The sequence below is a fragment of the Empidonax traillii genome, unplaced genomic scaffold, assembly GCF_003031625.1.
Source record: "Empidonax traillii isolate 1590-97213 ecotype Southwest subspecies unplaced genomic scaffold, ASM303162v1 scaffold91:size2966241, whole genome shotgun sequence".
NCBI lineage: Eukaryota > Metazoa > Chordata > Aves > Passeriformes > Tyrannidae > Empidonax > Empidonax traillii.
In genome coordinates, this window is record NW_020955284.1 from 1,615,988 (window position 1) to 1,639,115 (window position 23,128).

The window sequence follows — 23,128 nt, forward strand, 5'->3', positions numbered from 1 at the left end:
CGGGTCTGCCTTGCCCATATACGGCCCATGACCAGCACTGCCTTGGCTTTGCTTCAGGAGCTGGGAGCGTGGGGATCCATCCCTTCGCACGGGTTATGGGGCTGCTGGTGAGTCTTGGCGCTGCGCACAGGGGTCTGCACCCCCGGGGTCGGCGAGCTGGGGTCCACCTCAGCCCTGCGAGCTGCAGGAGGGCTGGGTCCCAGGCTGCTCAGATGGAGCAAGAGGATCGACCGCCTTCATCCGCTTTTGTAGGAGGGCTTTGACGCGGCACAGCCGCCCTCGATGGGTTTAACAGATGTGCCCTCCTGCCTGCAGGAAGGCCAGGAGGCCTTGGGAACGGGAGACCACCAGTGCTACCGAGGCTTTGGGTGGGGAGACGGTGGGTGGAGAAGTTTTTAAAAAGTCATACAACGGGATACGGTGGGTTATTTGCGAGGGGACACAGGGGGTGGTTGTGCGGGGGCACGGTGGGCGGTTTTGCGGGGACACGGTGGGCTTGTGGTTGTGGTAGGGAAGCACCTGGGGGGAGAAAAGGGATGGCAGCGTGACGGCCCGGGAGGGGCCCGGAGTTGCTGGTCCTGGTCTCCCCCCGTTTGCCGGGGCACCCACGGAGCGCCCGGCGGGGTCCCCCCAGCTCTGCCCGGGCGGGCGGCGCTAGGACCCGGCGGAGCGCCACGGGCCGGCGCGGGGAGGGGCGGGGCCACCCGCCGCGGGCCAATGAGCGCGGGGCCGCCGCCGGCCTCATTTGCATTCGGGCGCGACGCAGCCAATGGGCGCGCGGGCCGCGGGCCGCGCTGCGCTCCTGCCGCCCCGCCCGGGCGGCGCGGCTCATTCGGAGAATGGCCGCGGCCACGGCGTGCGGCTCCCCGCCTCCCCGCCCGCCCCGCAAGCGGGGCGACTCCCGGCGGCGCCAGGCCGCCCTCTTCTTCCTCAACAACATCTCCCTGGACGGGCGGCCGCCCTGCCCGCCCGCCGAGAAGCCGCCGCAACCCGCCGGCTCCGGCGAGGGGGAGGAGGCGGCGGCGGAGCCGGCCGGAGCCCCCCCGCGCCTGCTGCCCCCGCCGCCCGTATGCCAGCCGCCGCCCGCCCTGCTGCTGCCCGGCGTGCCCCCGCTGGCCGCCGCCGGAGCCAAGGGGGATGCGGACGCCGCCCGCGGGGGCATCTTCCTGCCGCAGCTGCTGCTGGGCGGCCCGCTGTGCCCGCCGCCCCCGGCGCCGCCCGCCCTGCCGGGGATGCTGGCGGCCGCCAAGCCGGGCGCCCCGGGGCTGCTGAGCCCCTCGCAGAGCGCGGCGGGCGGCGGCTTCGCGCTGGAGGCGCAGCGGCAGAGGTGAGTGAGGGGACGGGTCTCGCCGGGCCGGCCCGCCCCTGCCGCGCTGACCCCGCGGGGCGTGGGAAGCGCCGGGACCCCCCGGGGCCCTGGGAAGAGCCGGACTTTCCCAGGGCCCTCGGCCGGCCGGCGGCTCCGGGAGGGGGGAGCGGGGCATGGGAAACGGGCGCCCCCGGGGAGAGCGGCCATGGGAGGCGGCGCCGGCCCCGCGGTGGCCCCGGGAGGCAGCACCTGCCCCGGCATCCCGGCCGGAGGGGCGCGGGGATCCAGCCGGGGAGCGCTGCCCATCCCGGCTTCGGGAGCGCGGCTCGGCTCCGGGGAAGGAGGATGCCCCGGAGGATGAGTGGGATCTGCGGAGGGGATCGCTCGCTCAGGCTCTGGCTGCAGGTCTGCGGAACCCCGAACCCTGCCTCCTGCTTTTGCCTAGCCCGTTTCTGCGTTTTTCTGTTTCCAGATGGAGCTGTCAGGGTCACTGCTAGGCAGGACGCTTCCTTCATGCACACTGCTGGTGTCGTGCCTTCTCCTGCTCAGTGCTGCTTGTCTCTGCAGTAACTCTGTGTGTTAATGAATGCTTGTGCGCTGGGAACTTGGAATCGGCCTCAGAGGAGGATGCTCTGGCCTTCAGAGCAGGATTACTGTTGCATTTCCAAGGGACTTCTATCAGCTTGGATGTGTTGGTTTTCCAGTCGACTGGAAGGCGGGCTCTTGCTCAGATCTTGGGGATTTGAGCTCTGAAAGAACTCTTTTCAGGCCGTTTCTTGCATAAACAGCTCTGTAAAGTGAGCTGGCCCTCTGAGCCTGCAGATAGGCAGCGGTATCAAAGGCTTTAAGTCTCTGTGGTCTTTACAGTGGTGTCCAGAGCTTTGTTAGTGAGCTGAAATAGAGATGTTGTCAGTGCTCTAAAGCTGGGGAGCTTGCTAATGCAGTTGATGGGTATTGTGTTTCAGTGTGCATCTCACAGTGGAGGTGTCCTGTGTATCCCCAGGAAACAGCTACTTGGAGGCTCAGGTGGATTTGAAGAGAAGTAGCTGTTTTTCAGTAATGTCTGGAGGTCCTCATGTGTTGTCCCTCCTGTGGTGTTTTTCCTTCTTGAACTGTTATTTACCACCCATTGCTTTTTTTGGAGAAATTGAAGCTGGGCCTGCTCTCTGGATGTCCTGGATGTACAGATTACACTGTTGAGTGCTGCTTGTTGAGCAGCAAAGTCTGAAGTGAGGGCGTTGCTGTGGCACAGCTCCTTCCCAGCACTCTTAGTCCACAAGCACAAGGTGCTGTGTGATTTCACTTCATTGCTTTAATATCGTAGGTAGAGCTCCTGAGGGCGAGTTCTGCATTGAGAGCTTCACAAGCACAGTTCCCTCTGTGGCTGTGGCATTTGGTATGTCTGTGTGTACGGAGTTCTGGACTGATGGATCTCATCTAAATAGTTCAATCCTTCCCCTTCCTGCTCCAAGTCAATAGGATGCCAAGAAAATATTCCTGGGATCTTCTCATTTGATGTCCCCTTTCTTTGGCACCAGGTTTTAGCTGTTCCACTATAGTAATTTCAATCAATCCACCTGGAAAGAATGATGAATCAGAAATAAAAGGTAGAGAGGAGTGCAAGGGCGCAATCAAGGGAATCAAAAGGCTCCTGTCTTGAGTAATGACAAAACAGACCATGATTTTTCTGCTTGGAAGAGATAGATGTATGTTGTATGGCATTAATCAGTTTGTATACTACTTTCGAGGGTGATTTGGAGTGAGAGTTCATCTGGGTTTTATCTTTAAAGAAAAAGAGCATCAGCTGAAACTATCAGACAGAAGATCCACATCTTTACATGGAGATACGCACATGTTCTGACAAAAGGACAGTTTTATGCTGCCTGTGAGGATGTGTTAGACCCAACACATCTCCTTTTTTTTGCTGGCAACTTGCAGGGTGAGGAACTTAGAGCACTTTATTTTTCCACTGGAGAGTTCTGTGCTTTGTACTGCAACAGAGCATCCCTTCATCCCCATGGGGCAGAGGCATCTCCTCATGGTGTAAATACACAAGGAATGATTTGAGGACTTTGCTGCCGGATGGTGGTGGTTGTGCTTCCTCTCCTTCTGTGTTGGGTGAGCTATTTACAAAACAAGATTCAGAAATCAACAGTTACAAAATGAGTTTTCTTTTACTGGGAGTTGAGAATCTGAGTATTGTTTTGCCATACAGTGATGTTGCTACTCTAGATTAACTGCCTGCATCCTGCAAAGGTAGAGGCGTGTGAAGGGGTTGGAGGGAAGAGGGAGGTGGAATCTGTACTGCCATCCTGGACTTTTAAATCCTCAGTGCCCACTTAAGGCAGGTGTTCTCAGAGTCCTTTTTGAGTCACTGTCAAGAGCTCCTTTGAATTTTCTTCAGTGGAGCCTCTCTTAAATGCTCCAGGAGCACAGTCTGGAGGTCTCCAGACTCATTCTATCCATGTTCAGTGATCAGTGCTGCTGCAATCCGTGCCGTGACTGGGGATTTCATTGTGCTGGGGCTTGCCCCAATCCATGAAGATCTCTATCTAGAACTGATGGCATCGTTGGGCAGAGTTTTATTGCAAAACTTGACCTCGTTTGACTTGATTGAGAAGTCGCAAGAAGCTGATGAGACCGGCCAGTGGGGCTCGGGGCAGGTCAAGACGGCAGCTCTGCCGGAGTTGGTGGTTAGTTATTAGCAACAGGCAGGACATGCAGTACAGCCCAGGGAACGAGAGATCTCACCTGATGTAACCTGGAGTTCCTTGGAGTTTCTCAATAGCTGTCAGGTCCTTTAGGATGGAAAAAACCCTCAATCTAGATGCTCGGTTTCTTCGTGCTGCTAGCTGAGCGTTATAAACTTAATGACTTTAATCTTCCACTTTTGTTTTCCTAAGGAATCTTCTGTTTACAGGATCTTAAATTACAGTGCTGTGTGATACCAACTTGCCTCATCTGCTTGCCATCCCTCTTCCCTTCTCCTTTTTCCATCTTGTTCTGTTCTTTTGTTCTTTCAAAGAACAAGCCTCACAGAAAGCAGTGGAGGGAGGCAGCAAAGGGCGAACAAATCGCCATTCACAGATTTTTAATGAATTTCTGCAGCTGGGTCTGAAACTGGCAGAGCTTTCTGGGGAAACACAGATAACAGAGGGCCCTGGAAATAGCCAGGTTATGAAAGCATGAAAAATGGAAACAACAGCCCTGAATGTCAATACTTGCTGTGCTTCTGAGGTTTCAGAATAGTGTAATGTAAAGCAGCTGTTTTGGCCATAATTTGCTGCATTTTGCTGGGCTTAAGAATAAATACAGAGAGTAAATTATTTGAGACTGATGCTTTAATGTCCTTGGAGTTCAGTGGTCAGGGAGCTGAACTGAGTGTTCGTGATAGCTCAGTCATTTCTGATTTATCAGCAAATTTAGGTCATTTCAAGAGTGGGAGTTTAAACAGTAGTTGATAACAGCAACACTTTGGACCAGCTCTGCTTTTAAGTCTTAATTGGATGCCAGATTGCTGACATAGGTGTGATCAGATTAGTTCCTTGGGTGGAAACAGCAGAAATGCTTGGTCAGGATTTTATGCTTATGATGGTTAATGTGTTGTTTTGTCCTACTGTCAGCTTAGCTGCTGCTGTCACTTCCAGAAATACAAATATTTTTATAAAAACCCCTCTCCTAATAAACAGATTTTGTTGAGATGGATAAAGTAAAATGTTCGAAAGTCTTAGTTTTGATTTTCAGCCTTATTTGGAATAAGCTGAACACATGGTGCTTTTCAGAAAGCAGCAAGGTCTGTCAGAGCTGGAAAGCTTTGACCTTTCAGAGGTGAACAGTAGACTGGGGTGTGCTGCTTGGGGATGAAAATGAACATACTCTAAACCTGAACTTTATTTAAAAGTCAGCTGAAATGTGAAGGCTTCAGACTCCTCTCCAACAAGCAAGTTGCTTCAGCAGCTTTCTCTCATATTTGCAACTGCAGGTGAATTGCATGTGCCCAACATTAAATATTTTATAGTTGCCTGTAGTCATTCCCAGCCACAGGTATATTAACCAGGAGAAGTAAGTTCTGTGCCTAGCAGGAAACTTGGAGATCAGAAAATCCACGACCTTGTATCCTGCACACCTCTGTGAATGGGTCTGGATCAGACAGTCTGAGACACTTCTAGCACCAAGGTTATTTGACCTCTTCATTTAAGAGAGTCCAGAGGCTTAAAAGTAACATTGCTCTCTAGGCAGGAGTAGCCTGTGCAGAATTAACTACACTTGCAGCTGATTTTACCTGTGGACAGAAGCTGTAGCTTTTCACAGGGATTGTGCAGGAGCCCTGGCAGCAGGTTTCGGGATGCTGTGGGATAGGGGATGCTCTGGAAGTGCTGTTTCCACCTTTCCTTTACCCTTGCCACCAGCTCAAAGCTCCTCTCCACAGAAGGTGATGAGGGTGGTCAGAATGATGTTGCCAGGCTTCAAGTAAACGAGTCATCAGCCAAGAAGGAAAATGTTGCTAAATTAAATACAAAAAACCTGAACAACTTATTTTTTAGGCCCTCATTCAGATCTCCAGTGAGCAAGTCCTGTAGGAGTGTTACAGTCAGAGCTTCCTTATCCTGGTGTTCCACTGCTGTGGACTGGAATGTACTGTCAAAACCTTCTACAGCAGCTCAGCATTCATGGCTGTTTAACATTTTACTTTTCAGATTTATTTTACAGGCTTCCTTAGAGTTAGGAAAAACAACAAAAGCTTCACTGGGCCATTGTTTTTCAAGTGTAACTCTTGACCCTGGAGTCTGCAGGATCTCTGTGTACTGGGTTTTAAGACATCATTTCTTTGATTCACAGTCAAAACCAGTTTTCTCCTCCTTGCCTTCCTCCCTTCCCAGCTCTCAGCTGGTGAAGTGCCTCCTCCCCAGTGTGAGCACTCAGAGTTCCCAGAGCTCACGCTGAGCAGCAGCTGAGTGCTGTGGGTGCCTGTGAGCAGGACACTGTTTAGGTTGTCAGTGTCTTTACCATAACTCTGCTTAGCCCCAAAGTCCTCTTTGATACTTGCAGAGACGTGGGCTGCCCAAATTTGGATCTGCTTTGCCAGCTGACAGGGATGGACATCTCGCCCAGCTTAGGGTGAAGCTTCTCCATCAGGGCTACGTGTGCTCTTGGCACTCACTGAGTTGGTTCAGAAGAGTTACTAGCAGTTGTTCTCAGCTTTTTGTAATTTACTGTGAACTGCAGGATGAGGCAGGGATGGAAGAATCTTTGCTTTCTGTTCTAAGGAGTAGTTCTGAGCCGCAGACAAGCCGTTCTGCTCTGGGTTTGGGTATGGTTTCTTTGGTTTGAAAGGGAAAATAAAACAGGTGGAGAGAAAAGAAGTGACTCGCAAAATTCTCTATTAAAGATATTTTTTATTTCCTTCATTATGTGTTTTTTTAGCTATATTTAGTATATTAAATGTAATTATTTAGTTATATATAGTATATTAAACCCCGCGTTCCTCCCATTTTCCATCTGTCAGCCAGTTAAAGCTGTGAGGCTGTCAGGCTGAGTGAGCTTGAAGATGTTTTTGAGCCCTCTTTTGAAGGTTGTTCTGAAGTCATCAGGCTCTGTAGTTTGAGTTTAGAAAACTCACAATGAAACTTGGGCTCTTTAATGAGGTATTGTTGATGGAGCAGGTGACTGCAGATGGAGGGTGTTCAGCTAAAACCACTCTTTCAGGCCAGCTCTTCAAACACAGAGCTCTAAACTCCTCCAACCTTTGATTTATAGCTGTTGTGTATTTAACCTACTTAAATTATTATAGTTCATTCCCTGGAAAAGGTGTTAAATGAAGAAACTTTATCTAGATGATCTTGTAAGTGCAAGCAAAGCCAAGTGTTCCACAGGGCACCCCTCTGATTCATGAGACATACTGGGTCTTGTAAAAAGCTTGGTTCTGGCTGACCCCACTGCAAAGACATTCCCCTCTCTAAACTTGCTTTCACTGGGTTTTGTTTTAAATTTTCATTTCCTTCCCAGTTAAAAGCTTCTTTTCTGTTTCTCTTTTTTTTTTTTTTTTAAGTCAGGATTTTTGTTGTGCTGAAGGCTTTTATTTAACAAGGCACATGACAAAATGACAGAACCATCATCTCTCAGTGAAGTGCATGAATATTTCTAGCATAATGCCCACAGTGTCATCAAGGACACACTTTGCATTTCATGTGCCTGTTTTGGTCAGCAGTTCAGTGCTTAGCAAGCAGAGCACAAAGCACAGGGGAACCAGGTGGGTGAGCTAGGAACACCTCCAGAAACTGGTAGAAGTCCAGAGAAATACTGGTGGTGTCCTGGCCAGCACATCTAATCTGCTTTGTGAGAAGCAGCAGGGATTTTAGGATTGGGCTCTGGGCACAGCAAACCTTACATCTGGTTTGGTGGTTCTGTCGCAACAGCTGGCTTTCACAATGCTTACTGGAAGGCATTATTTTATCCTTGGATTGTCTAAACACTCTTAGCACCAAGGCAATATGATTTATGAAACGCCATGAATACAAAGCTCGTTTTCTATTAGGTCTTAATCATGTGTGGTTGTGAATCAGCAGTGAAGTAGCAGCTGCTGTGAAGATTATCTAATTTCTTTCCTTGTTAGTATTTAAAACTCTCCAGGCTTAGTGAGCTTCCCACTTATTCTGCCTCCACCTTCATTCAAATTATATTTCAATTCTCTTCCTTCTCATCTGTCCCACAGGCTGTGACACATTCTTTCCTTGCATGTGGCTTTCCTGGTGTTGGAGGAGTGTTAGCAGTGCAGTGTTTGGGACCAGCAGGAAAGCCCCTGGTGCCCTTTCAGTTTTCCAAACAAACCTTGCATAAGAACACAAAGGTGAGGGAATTAGACCTCTTCCCCCCTCCTGAGGTCTCACAGAGGGACCTGCTCTGAAGCCTGAAAGTACATTTTGTGCTCATGTGGCTGATTTCAGTTTACTCTCTAAAATTAAGATTACTGGAGGAATAAGTTAAACTACCCCCACTGTGAGACTTGTATTTATTCTCTGGCAGTCTGATACTTAAATGTCAGAAAGAGCTCCTGGGACAGTGGCCTCCAGTCCAAACTGCACATTTGTGGTGCCATAAAACAGTGAGTAGCTGACTTTGTGAATAAGGGGCATTGAGGTCTGTCCTTACTGTTGGTGATGGAAAGTGCGTTCTCTGCCACTGCCTCTCGATGAACACCAGAGCTGAAACCATCCAACCACGAAAATGGCACACACAGCGCTGGGCACTTCATGGTACAGATTCCTTGTGAAGTCATTTGTTTTACAAAGACATGGTTTTGATGTGATTCAAGATAAGTGACTGACTTCGTTTTGGCTTTAATTACTGAGAACTTGTTGCTGCCAGTGAGCTGTGCTCAATCTGCTTTTGAGCAGGAAACTCATTAATGTGAGCGCTGAAGGTGGAGAGGCACAGGGCACTGATAGCAGAACAGGGATGTTCCCACTCACACACTCTGGGATGCAAGCCTGGAAACTGTAAATGTCTCCTGGACAGCATAAGAAATGGCAGTTGCTAAAAAGTAAGCTTAAAAAATGGGACTAGTTTTCTTAATCCCTTGATGCCTGTATTTTACCTAGTGAAACCCAAGCACAGTTCCTATCTGTTTGCTGGCTTGCCTGTAAGGAATGAAAACAATACAGCTTAATCTTTAAAGTATGTCTTGGAAAAACAAATCTGACAGGTATGTCTTCCTATTGTAAACAGGATTTGGGATCTGGATTTCTTGTGCAAATTGCCTTTGACAGTTGTTACTGAGCTAGTGCTTCCAAAAACCAATAAATTATTTTTGTCCTTGTTATATTAATAACTCAGCCCCTTGACAACTGTGATTATACTGAAGCCTGTAAAGGACCTTACAAAGGGGCATCACATTAAAATAAAACTCGAGTGGGAAATAGGAAACCAAATTCTATTAGGCCCTAATTTTACAGAGTAATTAAAAATCCTTGACCTCCCCCATTCCACCAGTCTATTAGCAGTATGGATGGCTAAAGAGCAACAGAGGATATCAACCCTGCTAATTTTAGTCCAGTGCCTGGGGTGTGTGCCTGCGTGGGTACAACAAGCAGCATCAGCAGAGCAAGGGATGCAGCTCCATCTGAAACAAATCCACCCTGCTGGGCCCTTTGGAGCAGGTCTCCAGCCATGTCACTGTCCAGCTCTTGCAGCATCTCTAAATGGTTTTGTCACAGGCTTGGTGATGCTGGCAGTGATGAGGATAAGAAGTCATGGCAGGAGGTGATCTCAGGGTGGCAGCTGAGCGTGGATTGAACTCTGTTTGTGTGGTGGGCTCAAGCTGTGAGCCTGTCCTGAGAGGATGGGGGTTAATCAGGATGGGGGGAGAATCCCAGTAAGGTTTTAGAATCGTTCATTTTCACCCTTCAGGAGGGAGCAAGGCCAACTGGTCTGTTCACCTGATGCGGCAGAAGTGCAGGAAGCAGAAGGGCAAAAGGGAGAGGAGCTTCAGAATGGCCAAATGGCAGCTACACGTGGGTTTAAGAAAGATCATTGGCCCCTGTAAGGCCCAGTATTAGGGGTTAAGGCCCAACATTAAGGGGTTAAAACGAGTTTTTGAGGGCTGTTTGTTGCATAACCTGAGAGTGCCGAGCACGGTCTTGGGTACCCAAAGGGCTGCCCCAGTGTTCCTTAGAGGGCACACTGGCCCAGGAGCAGGAATGGAAAAGGCTTGTCTGAGCCTGAAACCACATCTGATAGCACAGGATTAGCATCTCTCATATTTAACTATAATACCTGCTAAAGAATCAGAAACTTGGGCTTCCAACTACAGGAACATCCCTAAAATTTATTCTTGTCCTCTTAGGTGCCTGCAGGTAGCCCAGTGTAGGTGGGAAGTTGGAAAATACTTTTGGCAAGCCATCAGGAAGGTCAGTGCTCTTTAATCTGGAGCTGTGACTTAACCAGCTTTTTCCTTTCAATTCATGAGAGGGGAAGTATAGGGATTACCAGTGCTATACATAGATTGCTCTGAGCTGTGTCCTGTTCTCCTGGGAGGGCTTAAGAGGTGTGTCACCCTTGGGGCTGGAGATCCCATGTGCTGCTTGTCCAGGGTTCACCCTCTGCAGAGAGTTTCTCTGCCAGGGCTTGGTGGGCAGGACCAGAAGAGGACAACTCTGAAGCTGGAACCACTCAAAAGTTGGGTTCCCTCAATGGGAGAGCCATCAGAAAGGATAAATGTGTGGGCTGGCTACTGCTTCCCAGGGCAGGAGTCAAAATGTAGCTCTGAACGTAATTTTTGTTGTGGTTTCTCTGAACATAAGGGGGGTTTGTGGGCTTTTTTGAAGTGCGTGTTTAGCTCACACAGGATTTGGCAGCAGCGTTGGATCGTGTGAGTCCACGTGTGCACATGGAGATAACGAGCCAAGGCGTAATCCAGAATTCCTCTGCTTGATAGCCCCTTATCTCTGGGCATGTGCTGTGTGTGTTTTCTCTCTTGGTGGGTCCCCTCCAGGTGCTGGCTGTGTAAACACAGTTGCTGTTTTTAATGATCGAGGAGGGTCCTGCTTTGGCCTTTACTGGCTCCTGAAATAAAGGGAAGCAACCAAAAGTGACTCCTGGCCAAGGACGTACAACCAACCAAACCCTATATAGCCTGTCAGGGCAATAGCTGGTACTGGCAAACAGACACTTTTGAACTTCCTTTAGGGTACTGTTGGCATTGCAGCCTGCTCCATGAAACTCATAAACATTTTGATGTTGGATACTTCAATTTCTAAGTATCAGGTCACCATGGGTAAGGGTGTGTGTGTAAGGTGACTGCACAGCATATGTAGAGATGTTGGTATTCTTAGTATTTAGGTTGCATTTAGCAACAGACACACTGTGTAAACTACTTAAAATCCTTTGAATTCCAGTGGATCAGACCGTAAGCAAGAAGTGTTATCCCGGATGAAGCTGCCTGGCATGGGATAGGTGACTCAACATTTTTGTGTCATCAGAGCTGGCAGTCACTGGAGCCATCCTGTGCAGCCTGTTGTTCAGGTGCGAGTTGGTTCCAAGAGGAGAGCACTCAAACTAAAGCAAATATGTGTGTATTTATAAGACTACTCAAAAAGTATTAGATTTTGCTGCATACTCCCAAGTACTGCACTAGCAAGTCTCAGACTGCAGTGAGGGTGCTTTGTTGCTGTAAAAGGTTGGATTGAGCATAGGAGCTATTTCAGGTTCTGTGGATTAGTGGGAGGTCTTTATGTACACCCTGTTTTGAGGTTTGAGGGAGAGTGTCTTGCTTAGCATCAGGACTCCTTCAAGGTGACAGCTTCGCTGAGGACAGACATTATTTACAAGTGTAGCTAAAAATGAAGTTTCCTGTTGGCAGAGTGGAGATGACTCATTGTGGTTCTGAGTCAAGGGGTGGGATCTTCCCTTTGCTGCATCAGGGTTTTACTTCCAGATATGCTCTTGGAGCAGCAGGCTCAGGTGTTTTTCTCACAGGGCAGTGTTCAGAAGTGTAACACCCTGGATGGGTCTCCACCGTGGAGATCCTGTGTTGACGTTTCCAGTGGTTGCATCTGCAGCACTGTGGAGTTAGTGAGGCTCTAGCCGTGTCTCTCCCAACCCATCCTGTTTCAGCAGCATCCTTTTACAGAACTACATGCTTTTTTTGTACCAGTGCCCGTTGGCATTGGCTGTGTTTTCCCTCTGCTTGCCATACATGGCGTCTTTCTGTCTCCATCCAGCCAGGTCTCCCCTGGGAGGGGAGGAAATCGGTGGATGTTACCAGCTGCATTTGTGCCAGGAGGTTTGTGATCACCTCCTCATTTTGTGAAGGGTTTTTTTATTGCATTTTAAGATGGCAACACAGACTAGAGAACCATATGTTTGTGAAAGCATTAAATGCTCCTGTGCTGTTCTTTTTGAAAAGCAAAAGAACAATAATAATTTTAAAACAGAAGTGCTGGTGAAGGGTGTTGAAGTTGTGCCAGGAATGCTCTCCAGCAGTACCTTAATGGCTGCTGCTTTGTAGGAGGTAGTTTCTAGCAATACTGAAGGTGTTAGTCCTGTGGGAGGATTTACCTCTCTTGTGTTTACAGAAATGGACACTAATTTTTCATCCTCCTACCTGTTTGAGTCATGGGCTTTTCTTTCTTTTAAGAATGCCTGAACAGCTGAGAGTCTGCTCTGATGCAGTTTAAAGTTTGATTTTTTTTTTCCCCAGAAGTAGGTCTTGTCAAACCAGAGTCCTGCAACTTTTGTCTCCTGTGCTGCTTCTACCCTGACTTTCATGGCAGTTGAGTTACTGTGTCACTTGGGAAGAAAACCTTGGATTTGAACTCACATGGCTTGTGCTAAAAGTGTAGCACAAAAAAAGCAGAAAATATGGATTCTCATAGTTATGGTGTCAGCATTTTGCTGGTGGCAGTTTAATCCGAGTGCATTGTTGTATGGAAATTGCAGTCATAGTTGCATAATTCATTTGCAAATCTCTACTAACAAAGAAGGACTTCACTTGGACAAAAGTAATGTATCTTACTTTGGCAAAGCCTATTTTTTTGCTTAAACGTAATATCCTATTACTGTTGCACTAACTCACATGATTCCTACTATTATTCTTGCATCTTCCATTCTGGGACTTCAGATGTGTGCCAAATACTTTTTTGCTTCATCTAATAACCCTCTCCATTGTTTTTCCGGAGAGATCTGTCAATTTTATTGAGCTGCAGCCATAGGCTCTCAGTCTGCTGATTCCTGCAGCTGGAGACAAGGGTTCTGAAGTGAGAATACACACAGATGTTTGGTCATCATACAGATATACCTATATCTGAACATAAATTAATAACAAATCACTTATTCCCTTGCTTTGATGGGGGGAGCTTTTTGTGACATTTCTTGTCATATTTTAAAGGAGTATTTGGAAGCTTCTTGATGTTTAACTTAGTGGTAGGTGTTCCCTGTGGACAGCAGGGAATGCTCTTGTTAATGAAGTTGGTGTAAATACGCATTTCAAGGGTCCTAGAGGGGGAGACAAGTTCTTGGCCTTTTTAGGAACTCCAGACTCCTAGTTAAGCACTCTTGCAACAATAGCAACAACAACAAAAAATCCAGAAAACCTGCCATTTGTCCTAAGAGCTCGTAGATCTGTTGCAGTTCATAAACTCAGAGGCCATGAACTAATATTGTTCACTCTTCGTGGTGTTGTACATTTTACAGAAGGCGTTTTATCTCCCAGCGCTGCTCTCTAGACTTTTTAGAAGACATAGTGGAATATGCCAGTGTACGAAGGTACTTTTTTTCAAAAGCAGCATTAATCTCAACTCGTTGCATGCAGTCCTCTCCTCCCTCCACCCTCTTCCACGCCAATATCTGAGGTCCTGCATGCTAGTGCTGCCATCTGATCATACAACTGGCACGACTGGGTTTTTTTCAGAGCACTTAACAGATTTTGGGTGGTGTTTTTTTTTTTTTTGTTTTTGTTTTTCTTTTTATCGTTGCAGAACCAAGCATATATCTGGGTCTCCGAGACACAAAAGTTTGAAGAAGATGCACTTCATCAAGAACATGAGGCAGTATGACACCAAAAACAGCAGGTAACTTGTGGAGATCGAGGTTCCCCCCTGTGCTCAGGTGCAATAGGATGTGCCCAGAAGCAGATTCCAGTTCCATGGAGTTAGACATTTAACATCGGTGGGAATAAGGGGTGTCCTTGGGGCCTTGTTAGTTTTATACAGACTTCTATCAAAGGCAGTAGGTGCTTATATCTGCTACATTTGCAGCAACACACTGGTGGTTCTGCCATCCTGCATGGAGAAGGTTAAATCATTCTCTTTTAACACCTTCCTTATCTCTCACACACAGAGGGGTCAGAGCTGAGGAGGATTTAAGGAGAATGACTTGTTTTAGCCGAATTCTTGGCTCAGTTGCTGAGCAGAAGAGAAAGGGGCGGCTGTGTTCATGTTTATTATTAATAGAAGTGTGAGGTTTCATCTAAATGTAAAATATTATCTGCACCTTTCCACAAGGTTTATGTAAAAATTACCTAAATATAGATATATATATTTAAAGACTCTCCCTTGAGGAGCTCCCAAGGTGATGGCACTTACTGAAGGCTGGAGTTTTGTACAGAGCTTCACCCCAAGGACCTGCAGGGTCAGCATGAAACCTCTGCTCTTCTGCTGCTTTCTGAAAACATAACACACATAGCAGGATCTGTGTGACTTGCAGAGCAAGACAAGAAGAGTCTTGTGTTCATATTGCATAAAAAGCTGCTTTGTAGCTTCTGGATCTTAATTCATATCCTGATCTTTTTCCATCTGCTTGCAGGATAGTGTTAATCTGTGCTAAACGAACACTGTGCGTGGCTTTTTCTATCCTACCTTACGGGGAGGGTTTACGGATCAGGTGAGTCTCTGGAACTGCTTTGTGAAATGTCTGGTCTGTTGTTTCAAAAGATCTTCTGAAATGAGTATTGTTTCTGTAGGTCTCCTGTTTTGAAGCAGGTGAAGTTAATTTACTTACCATTCATGAGTAAGGACAAGGACTTGCTGTCAGAGCAGTAAAACCAGATGCTGCCACAGTGTAAAAGTGTTCATTCAAACTCCCAAAGAAAAACTGTGGAAAGGGTAGACTGTTCTTCCAGTGTTTATTGGCATTTTAAAGCAGCCCAGTCCTGTAAAATCTCTGAAATCAACTTTGAATAGATGTTGTGGTTGGTTGCTGTGTAGGATTTTCTGTGGTCAGAAATGAACTGTCTTTAGTGCCACAAGCAATGGTATCAGCAAAAAAGCAGAGGGAGCATCAGGGAAGGATGCTGCTGCCTTAAATGGAAACCCGCAGGGGGTTATAGTGAATTTACACCTAAATCAGATGCTCTTCCATTTCTCAGCTCTAAGCCATGAATGTCCCTATTTGCAATCTAGAGAATGCAGAAACAGTTTAGAGTGATTCAAACTGCTTTTAGTGTTTGGACTACATTTTTGTATACAACTCTCAGTATGATCACTTATGAGAAACAAAATCTGCAAACTGGATTTCCCCACATCTCTCCTCAGTCCCTTGTGAAGTTTAAGTTGATTCTGTGAGGGTCTGTGACCTACAAATATACCATAGAAAATACTAATTCTATTCTGATCCAATCCTGGCGAAACAATTGTGTTGCCACTTCTGTCCTGTACGTAACTTATGGACAAAGGAAACGGATGCTTAGTGGTGGGAATTGCATTGTATGCAAATACATCGCCATAAAAATAGTTGATGGGAAAATATTCCCTCACATAATAGAAAGGCAGCAAGGTCACTGGAGCTATTTCAGAGCAGTTCTGAGCCCTGGGCTGCTCTGCTTTTAAGCTGGCAAGGCAGTTCTTCAACGAAAAGCTCATTTTTTTTGGATTGGAATATCGGTGACAAAGCCGCGTGTTGCCATCGCTGACACAAAGTCCTGCAGCTTCGTTCTTAATTTGAGCTTGTGTGCACGGGGGTTGGGAAATTGCACTTGAAAGGCAAGTTTCTGGTCCTGGAGAGCTAGTAATGCATGCCACGTTTGCTGTGAGGTGTTTGAGCGTTAGTGTGTTAGGAATGGTGTGGTCCTGTGCAGAAAGGCCATATCAGAAGGTTTGGTTTTGGTAGGTGTATTGGTACAGATTTGCATTAAAATGAGATTAACAACTCCAGGTCTTGCAAAGAGTAGTTAAAAATTCATGCTTTCTCTGACTGAGGAGTTGCTGGTTCCCACACAAGACCTGGTTGTTGACTCCATCGAGGGAATGGAACTGGGGTTTTCCGCAGAGGAAACTGGGTGTGTACTGCATTTTGTAATGGTGCCCTTTCTCACCTGCATTTAGTGATCTGAAAATGGAAGGACAGAAGCAGCGACATCCTTCTGGGGGAGTTTCAGTGTCCACTGAGATGGTGCTTGGACTGGAAGGAGTAGAGCTGGGTGCTGATGGCAAGGTAAGGACACTTACTTTTTCACCCTGGAACCATTTCATTCTGGGACAAATAACTTAATTTATGCACTGCTCTGCCATCCATAAAGTGAAAGCTATGGCTTTTCAGACCAGTGGAAGTTTTAGTTTGAAATTCTGGCCTGTGATAATGTTTCTTCTGAGGAGGCTGTTGAAGCTTGTGGTCACTTCTGCCTCCATTTCTGGGGAACTGATTTGACTTTGCTATCTTGGGCAACATGTGAGTGATGCTTTGATAACTACTACAACCTTCTCTTCTTTAAGGTTGTGTCCTATGCAAAATTCTTGTACCCAACCAATGCTCTGGTTGTTCGCAAAGCCGACGGCTACGGTGCTGTTCCCTCGTGTCGAGCCAGTGCTCCACGGAGTCTTCCTGGATCAAGATACAAACCTGTGACAGCAAAAACGATACCAGCAGGGACAGACATTGGTAAGGACAGGCACCAGCCCTGTCATCTCTCGTGCACGCAACAGAAAAGCAGAAAAGGCACAGATTTGTCTGAGACAATTGCAAGCCGTCAGTGCGTTATTGGGATGGATTTGTGGCAGCTGGAAGGAGACTGGCTTTAGCAGAGCCTAGTAAAGAAGGCTCATTAGTGAAATCTAAATGAGCCTTAGGAATAAGACTTTCACATATTCCTTACATCCTCCATATATATCTGGCCTAGTTCTGATTATGGCATTCAAAGAGCGCAAAGCTTTTCCTTGGAAATGTGAAGTTTTGTATTACTCACTAAGAAACATCTGGTGTACATGGATCCAGGTGGTTCTCCTTGCCTTCTAGCACAGTAACAATGCATAAGCCAAAGAGTTTGTGCCAAGAATCCCTTCTCTTGTGTAAAAGAGCATACCTGACAACTCTGCTGTCTGATACATATAGGCAAAAGAATTCAGTCTTGTTGTTTACTGGGTATATTTGTAGGTGGCAAACTCGGTTTGCACTAAGTCTGAAATGGTATGTCAGGCACATGGTGGAGAAGGAGCTTGTTTGGGCTTTTTTAATCATTTTAAAGCCTGACTGGTACATTTACAAAAGGCAAATGTGTGAGTGTAGCTGAAGTTTGGCCATACTACGAGATCTGCCAGCACTTAGTGTTTGCTGTCTGAAAACCTTTTTTTAAAGAGGAAACAGGGAACTTCAAGCTCTGTATCTTGTGACCCAATGTGCTTCCCTCATTCCCTCAGGAAGTGAAGCTGGGGAAGCTGCAGAGTATGATCCAAATCTTCTGGATGATCCTCAGTGGCCCTGTGGAAAACATAAACGTGTTCTCATCTTTGCCTCTTACATGGTGAGTGACCGGCACACCTGAACAGAGGAGCAAGTGAGTGCCTGGAAGATCCTCCTGTGAAGAATTTTTTTGAGGAAGAAAAATTCCTCTAGGAAGAAAAAGTCGTGTCTTTTCTGATAATTGATTAGGAAAACTACAAACAGTTGAGTTTGTACAGTGAACTTGTTGAGGGCCAACCTGGCATTTACTTCTTGTAACTTTGTTTAGTAGCTTTTTAAGACTGTAGTTGGGGTTCAACATGATCTATTAACATTAGGACATTTCAGAAATGTTAGTTTGTGAATAATAAAACTCAGATTTGCCTTTGCATTAGTATCTTTGGAAGATTTCTTTGGTTGTCAGTCCTGTTCTCAAGACAAATGATAAAATTTACCTCTTGTGTTTCAGACTACAGTCATAGAATATGTGAAACCGTCAGACCTTAAAAAGGATATGAATGAAACCTTTAGAGAGAAGTTTCCTCATATTAAGTTGACACTGAGCAAAATCAGGAGGTAAGAAATAAGCACTGAGTAATGAGAACATCTTCTACACTGCACGAGGCTGCTTTTATCTTCCACTTGTATGGAGCAAATACTAGATCTATTAATAGCATATATGATTAAACACTAATCTCCTGTTGCCAGTTGAGCTGACTGTAGAGTGACAGCCCTGCACAGCAATGTTCAGGGTGCTGAGAAGGGCTAGCAGTTGGTTTTCACAGTTCCACCTTGAAGGGTTTTGTTTCACCTACTGTGGGGTACTAAGACTACCATCCAATTAACAGTGAAGCAGCGTTAGCTTTGAAACAAACACTTGTAACCTGATTGCTGGGCTGCAGTGCACTCCCACTCCAACTGGATTAGCTTTCCCTGGCTATTTTTGCCTTTCAATTACCAGACTCACTGATGGGCTCCAACAATGGGCTCCAACAGGATTCTAGGATAAAGGGTGTTAGATCTGGGGAGTCTTGGTAAAGACAAGCATTTTGTGAATGTCACACAGAATTTCTCAGCTTCCAGTAAATGTATCTGGCCGCTCCTCAGTGAGGTGCACTGTTGTACCTTGAGAGGGCTGTAATCTTGCTGGTGTTACAGGGGGATTAATGCAGTCAGGGCCCGCTGAAATAGCGGCTCAAACACAATTCTGCCGAGTCACCAGGGCCAGGTGTAACTGAGCTGCAGGTGAGGGCTTGCTTGTGCAGTCTGTGTTCTGCCAGGGTCCTGCATACTCCTCTTTGTAGCTGTTTGGAGTGATGTGTTCACAGAGAGAGCTTGCAGGTGTGGCGTGGGTGGCAGCCAGGAGAGGTACCACTACCTCCAAATCTGCCTTAATGCTGAGGTGAAGGGCTGGCTGTGGTGGGAAGTGTGTAAACCAGGCTGCCTTCCCCCTCACACCTGGCTCTTACACCGAGGTGTGTAGTAGACAGGTCTCTACACAGCAACTGCTGTGATCTGCGCAGCTCTGATGTGGTTTTCTGTAGGTCAGAGTGGTTCAGTCTTATGATATGAATCACAAACCAGTTTGTAAGCCAAGAAGGAATCATACAGCAATAGCCTGTGTGTCAGGGAGGCAGCTAAGCCTTGGTTTATGGGCAGATGATGAGGAACTGTTCTACCACAGTGGATGTTGTCAGCCAGGTTAAATCAGTGTGTGCCAGCTGGACTTTTCCTCTCTAGGATAATACTTGTGGTGGCTATCCACATAGGAGTCTTTCCCATATGCTCCTCTGAGTTGCCACACTGCAGCATTTCTAGAGCATTTCATAAGAGCTCTCATGTTTTTTTGGGGGTATCTCTTTTCCTATTCCCAGTTTGAAGAGAGAGATGAGAAACCTGAGTGAAGAGTGCAATCTGGAGCCCGTTACTGTCTCCATGGCTTATGTTTACTTTGAGAAGCTCGTCCTCCAAGGCAAACTCAACAAACAGAACCGCAAACTGTGTGCTGGTGCTTGCGTTCTGCTCGCAGCCAAGATCAGCAGCGATCTCAGGAAACACGAAGTTAAACACCTTATAGATGTAAGTACTGTCAGACTCCTTCCAGGTGTTGTCAGAACCTTCTCTCTAGTTCATAGGTGAAGACAAGCATTAAAGCCAAGATTTTCAGCGGTGCGTGCTTGCATTTAGGACAAGCTTTTTCAGACAATTTTGTCTCATCAGGGCCCTCAGTTTAGTTTTTTTAATTCATTAAGTTATCTGACTGGTGCAGGCTGATGTCTTACTGATCCTACAGTAAAGTTATTTTTGCACTTGCATATGTTTGCCTGAGAAGCAGTAACTGTTGTGTGGGTGTCACAGCTGAGCTGATAAGCTGATCTCTGGCAATACACTTTGATTCTGTAGGTACAGCTCAGGCCATGCATTGCTGACTCCTGTTTTGTGCTGACTTAATTTAGCAGTGCCTTGAAGTCATCTGGATTAACTGATTCTTCCTCCCCCTCCCTTGTTTTGTTTTGTTACTGTCATAGAAACTAGAAGAGAGATTCAGATTCAACAGAAGGGATCTCATCGGTTTCGAATTCACCGTCCTCGTAGCTTTGGAACTGGCTCTTTACCTTCCTGAAAACCAAGTTTTACCTCATTACAGGCGGCTCACACAACAGTCTTAACCAAAGCTCTGTCCCAGCCGGCAGTGCCGGGGGTTGCATCCCTGGATGCTGCTGGTGGAGGTGCCACTGGCCTCGCCACGCGCGTCCCGCCGCGGCTCCAGCTCGTTTGGAAGGCTGCAGGGTGTTGTCAGACTGTCCGGTTGTGTGTTGTAGACACGGATGCCAAGCCTGGGGGATGGTACGAGAAGAGTTAATGAACTTTTTGTTTTCTTTTTGGACGTTTAAAGCACAAATATTCACCGGTCAGCTGTCATGGCTGCTTATTACTCCTTATTTATCTTTTTTGGTTTTACTAAAACTGCTCTTCCCTATGAAGAATACTATGGTATTGGTTCTTTTATTTTTTTTTTTCTTAAGCATTTATTCTGTTCCTTGAAACTAAGGGAAGCATCACTTCCATTCCAGTGCACCATAAAGTTCAGATATTTCTAAGAATCTTCACGCATTTTTACATTAATGAAATGCATACTTTATTTTTTTAAAGATGTGCCTAAAACTGGCTGGTCTGGTACCAGTGCTTTTTAAGTTAGTTCTGTTATTTAGTGGGGAAACCTGAATTTGTATAGCCATTTATTCTTTACCTGCATTGGCCTTGCATACAAGGAAAACAATTCCAGTATATCTGCACTAAGGATACACAGGGCATCTGTTCTATGATTCTATAGATCTATAAGTAGCGAGATTGAAATTACTCCGTTCCAATTTATTTGCTGTTAATACCTTGAAAATAACACATTTCACTTAAAAAAAGGAAAGATGGTTTGAAAATGTCATGAAGTACCACATGTTGAACGAGGTAGCTGGGAAGTGATTGCCGTCCTGATCCTCTCTTCGGTGGAAGATGAGCGCTCGACTAAGAGCAATTTGCTGTCAAATGTATCATTTAGGATTTTTATTTGTTTCAGTGTTCCGTAGCCTGAAATAAGCACCTTTTTAATATGACTGTATTATATATGGTCTTACGTGCTCTGAGCAAGTATGAAGTCAGTGGAGTTACTGCTGCCAAACGAAGCCAATGAAACAAAGCATGCTCGGTATTTAAAATGCTACTTTTTTTAACTCGGTTCTTCCAAGCGTTGCATCACTGTGATGGTCCTCATAAAACTGGCATTTCTTGCACATCTGAGCAGCCACCAACGACTGGTGCCCAGCAGCGCTCCAGAGTGTTACGCACAGGTTAAATAACTTCTCTGAACATTGGCTATTCCTTCGTTTATGTTTTAAATATCCAGGTTGGGAGTGAATTGTTGGTTGTACTTGGAACCTTCTGTGGTATTGGCTCTTGGGTTTATTTTCTGAAGCAATATTATAAGTAACTGTGTCCTTTTGCAAGGAACAAAACTGATACTTGGCTATTCGGACTGAGAAATTTGTCATTTGAGTTTGACTCCTAAATGAAAAACCAGACCCCCGTGCTCAGGTCAGGGACTTGCTATCTAATGTGTAAAGTAATGTAAATTCTTGTTCCTTGTATTAAATGTTGGTCGTAGCCAAAACCAAGACTGAATCTTTGCTCTTCAGCCTTGTTTTGTCTGAAGCTAATTTGGCTTCATTAGAAACTGCAGCAGACTTTACTGGAGCCCCTTCCTCTTTGAGTAGGGCTCAAAGTGTATTTTTCATATATAATAGTTACAGTGACTATCAAACCTTTTGTAACTGTGTTCAGCTGTATGTAGCTTCAAAGTATTTGTGTAAAATTTAATATGCTTGTGATTTCTCTAACACAGAAGGATTTTCCAGTCTCCATAAGGGAGATGGTAGCTAATAGCTTAGACAATAAGCTTGCCAGTTATCTTCCAAAAGGTTTAAAAAACTGCCTACTAGTTAAACTTTCTACTGAATATAACTGTGCTTGCATGCAGAAATAGTGATGTACTAAACATCTAGTGTGTAATGAGCCTCCAAACTAGCAAACAGTGGTGGAGACAGCTGAAGTGGTCCAGCATTTCCTCAAGGCAATGTAGAGGGGACAGAGGTACAACTGAGCAAAGAAACTTCTCCCAGGGTGTCTCCAGAAAACCTTGGATAGTATGAATGAAATGAGAAAATACCTTTTCTCTGGGAACTTCTTTGTTTAGTGTATAAAGAGTTTTACATAACAAAATTAAGTTTCCTTTCTCACGATCTAAGGGGAAAAAACCTGCTCTTTGGTCTGCAACACTTTGCAGTCTCTATTCAGTGGAAGTTTGTCTAGTTGAAGTGGCCATCTGGGCTGTAATTACAGTCCCAGAATCACGTCACAAACCAGCAAGCTTTTGTTTTCTTCCAGGAGAACAAATTAGGATAAGGAGCATTAAATTACAGAATGCTGAATGTTGTCTTAATAGTTATTCCAAAACTTGGCTTGGGCACACACTTGAGTTCAAAAGCTGTTGGGAGCACAGGCCAAAGATGACGCAGGGCAGCGAGTGCTGTGCCAGTCTCTGGCAGAGCCTGGGGTTGGGGTGATGCTGCCCAGAGCTGTAGCCTGGGGCTTGTACCTCAGGCACTTTGTGTGTCTGTGCAGAAACAGCCCTTCTGCAGAGATGCACCAGCTCTGTGTGTTTGTGTGTTGGTTTTTCCCATTTCTAGAGCGCGGCTCGCAGTCCTGTGTGGGAATCTCTCTCTCTCTTTTCACCTAAAAGCTGCCACCATGTGGCAAAGGACTATTAGTACGTTTTCTGTTCGTAAACTCAACGTGGGACCCAAAATAAACCCCAGATCTGCTGGTTTACGTTTTTCACAGCCAAACTCCTCTTGCTCTGAAGAGAAACAGGTTTACGTTCGGGGTGGGGGGTCTTTTGCTGTGTGAAGGTGCTGCTGGGGTGGATCAGCACGGAGAACTCTCTTGATAAGAAGCTGTACATTTTCCTGTAAACAATACTGCTCTGGTTTTGTCATGCTCCCATTATTTAAATGTCTGAGTTGTAGCCTGGTTTGTTTTTTGGGTTTTTTGGGGGTTTTGTGTTCTTTCTGTGAAATTAAGATGCTGTGAAATAAAACCTGTTTTTACAAAACATGTTTT

At 46.1% G+C, this 23,128-nt stretch overlaps 1 protein-coding gene across 1 annotated transcript; it reads left to right on the forward strand.

Annotated features, from left to right (window-relative positions):
* The first annotated feature begins 27 nt into the window (after positions 1–27).
* CABLES2 (Cdk5 and Abl enzyme substrate 2) lies at positions 28–23,113 on the forward strand. Its single transcript, XM_027881562.1, has 12 exons — positions 28–107; positions 316–420; positions 635–1,327; positions 13,499–13,570; positions 13,783–13,875; positions 14,609–14,686; positions 16,126–16,234; positions 16,513–16,678; positions 17,434–17,537; positions 17,925–18,031; positions 19,330–19,534; positions 19,984–23,113. The coding sequence occupies exons 1-12, from the start codon at positions 28–30 to the stop codon at positions 20,122–20,124; spliced, it is 1,953 nt and encodes a 650-aa protein (XP_027737363.1). The 3' UTR covers positions 20,125–23,113.
* Positions 23,114–23,128: the final 15 nt, after the last annotated feature.

Bases quoted from the DNA above. Each gene is read 5' to 3' on its own strand.
- CABLES2 (XM_027881562.1), top strand. From the start codon at position 28: ATGACCAGCACTGCCTTGGCTTTGCTTCAGGAGCTGGGAGCGTGGGGA. The intron at 14,687-16,125 runs GTGAGTCTCTGG...ACCTGCATTTAG, and splicing joins GGGGAGGGTTTACGGATCAG to TGATCTGAAAATGGAAGGAC. The intron at 17,538-17,924 runs GTGAGTGACCGG...CTTGTGTTTCAG, and splicing joins TCATCTTTGCCTCTTACATG to ACTACAGTCATAGAATATGT.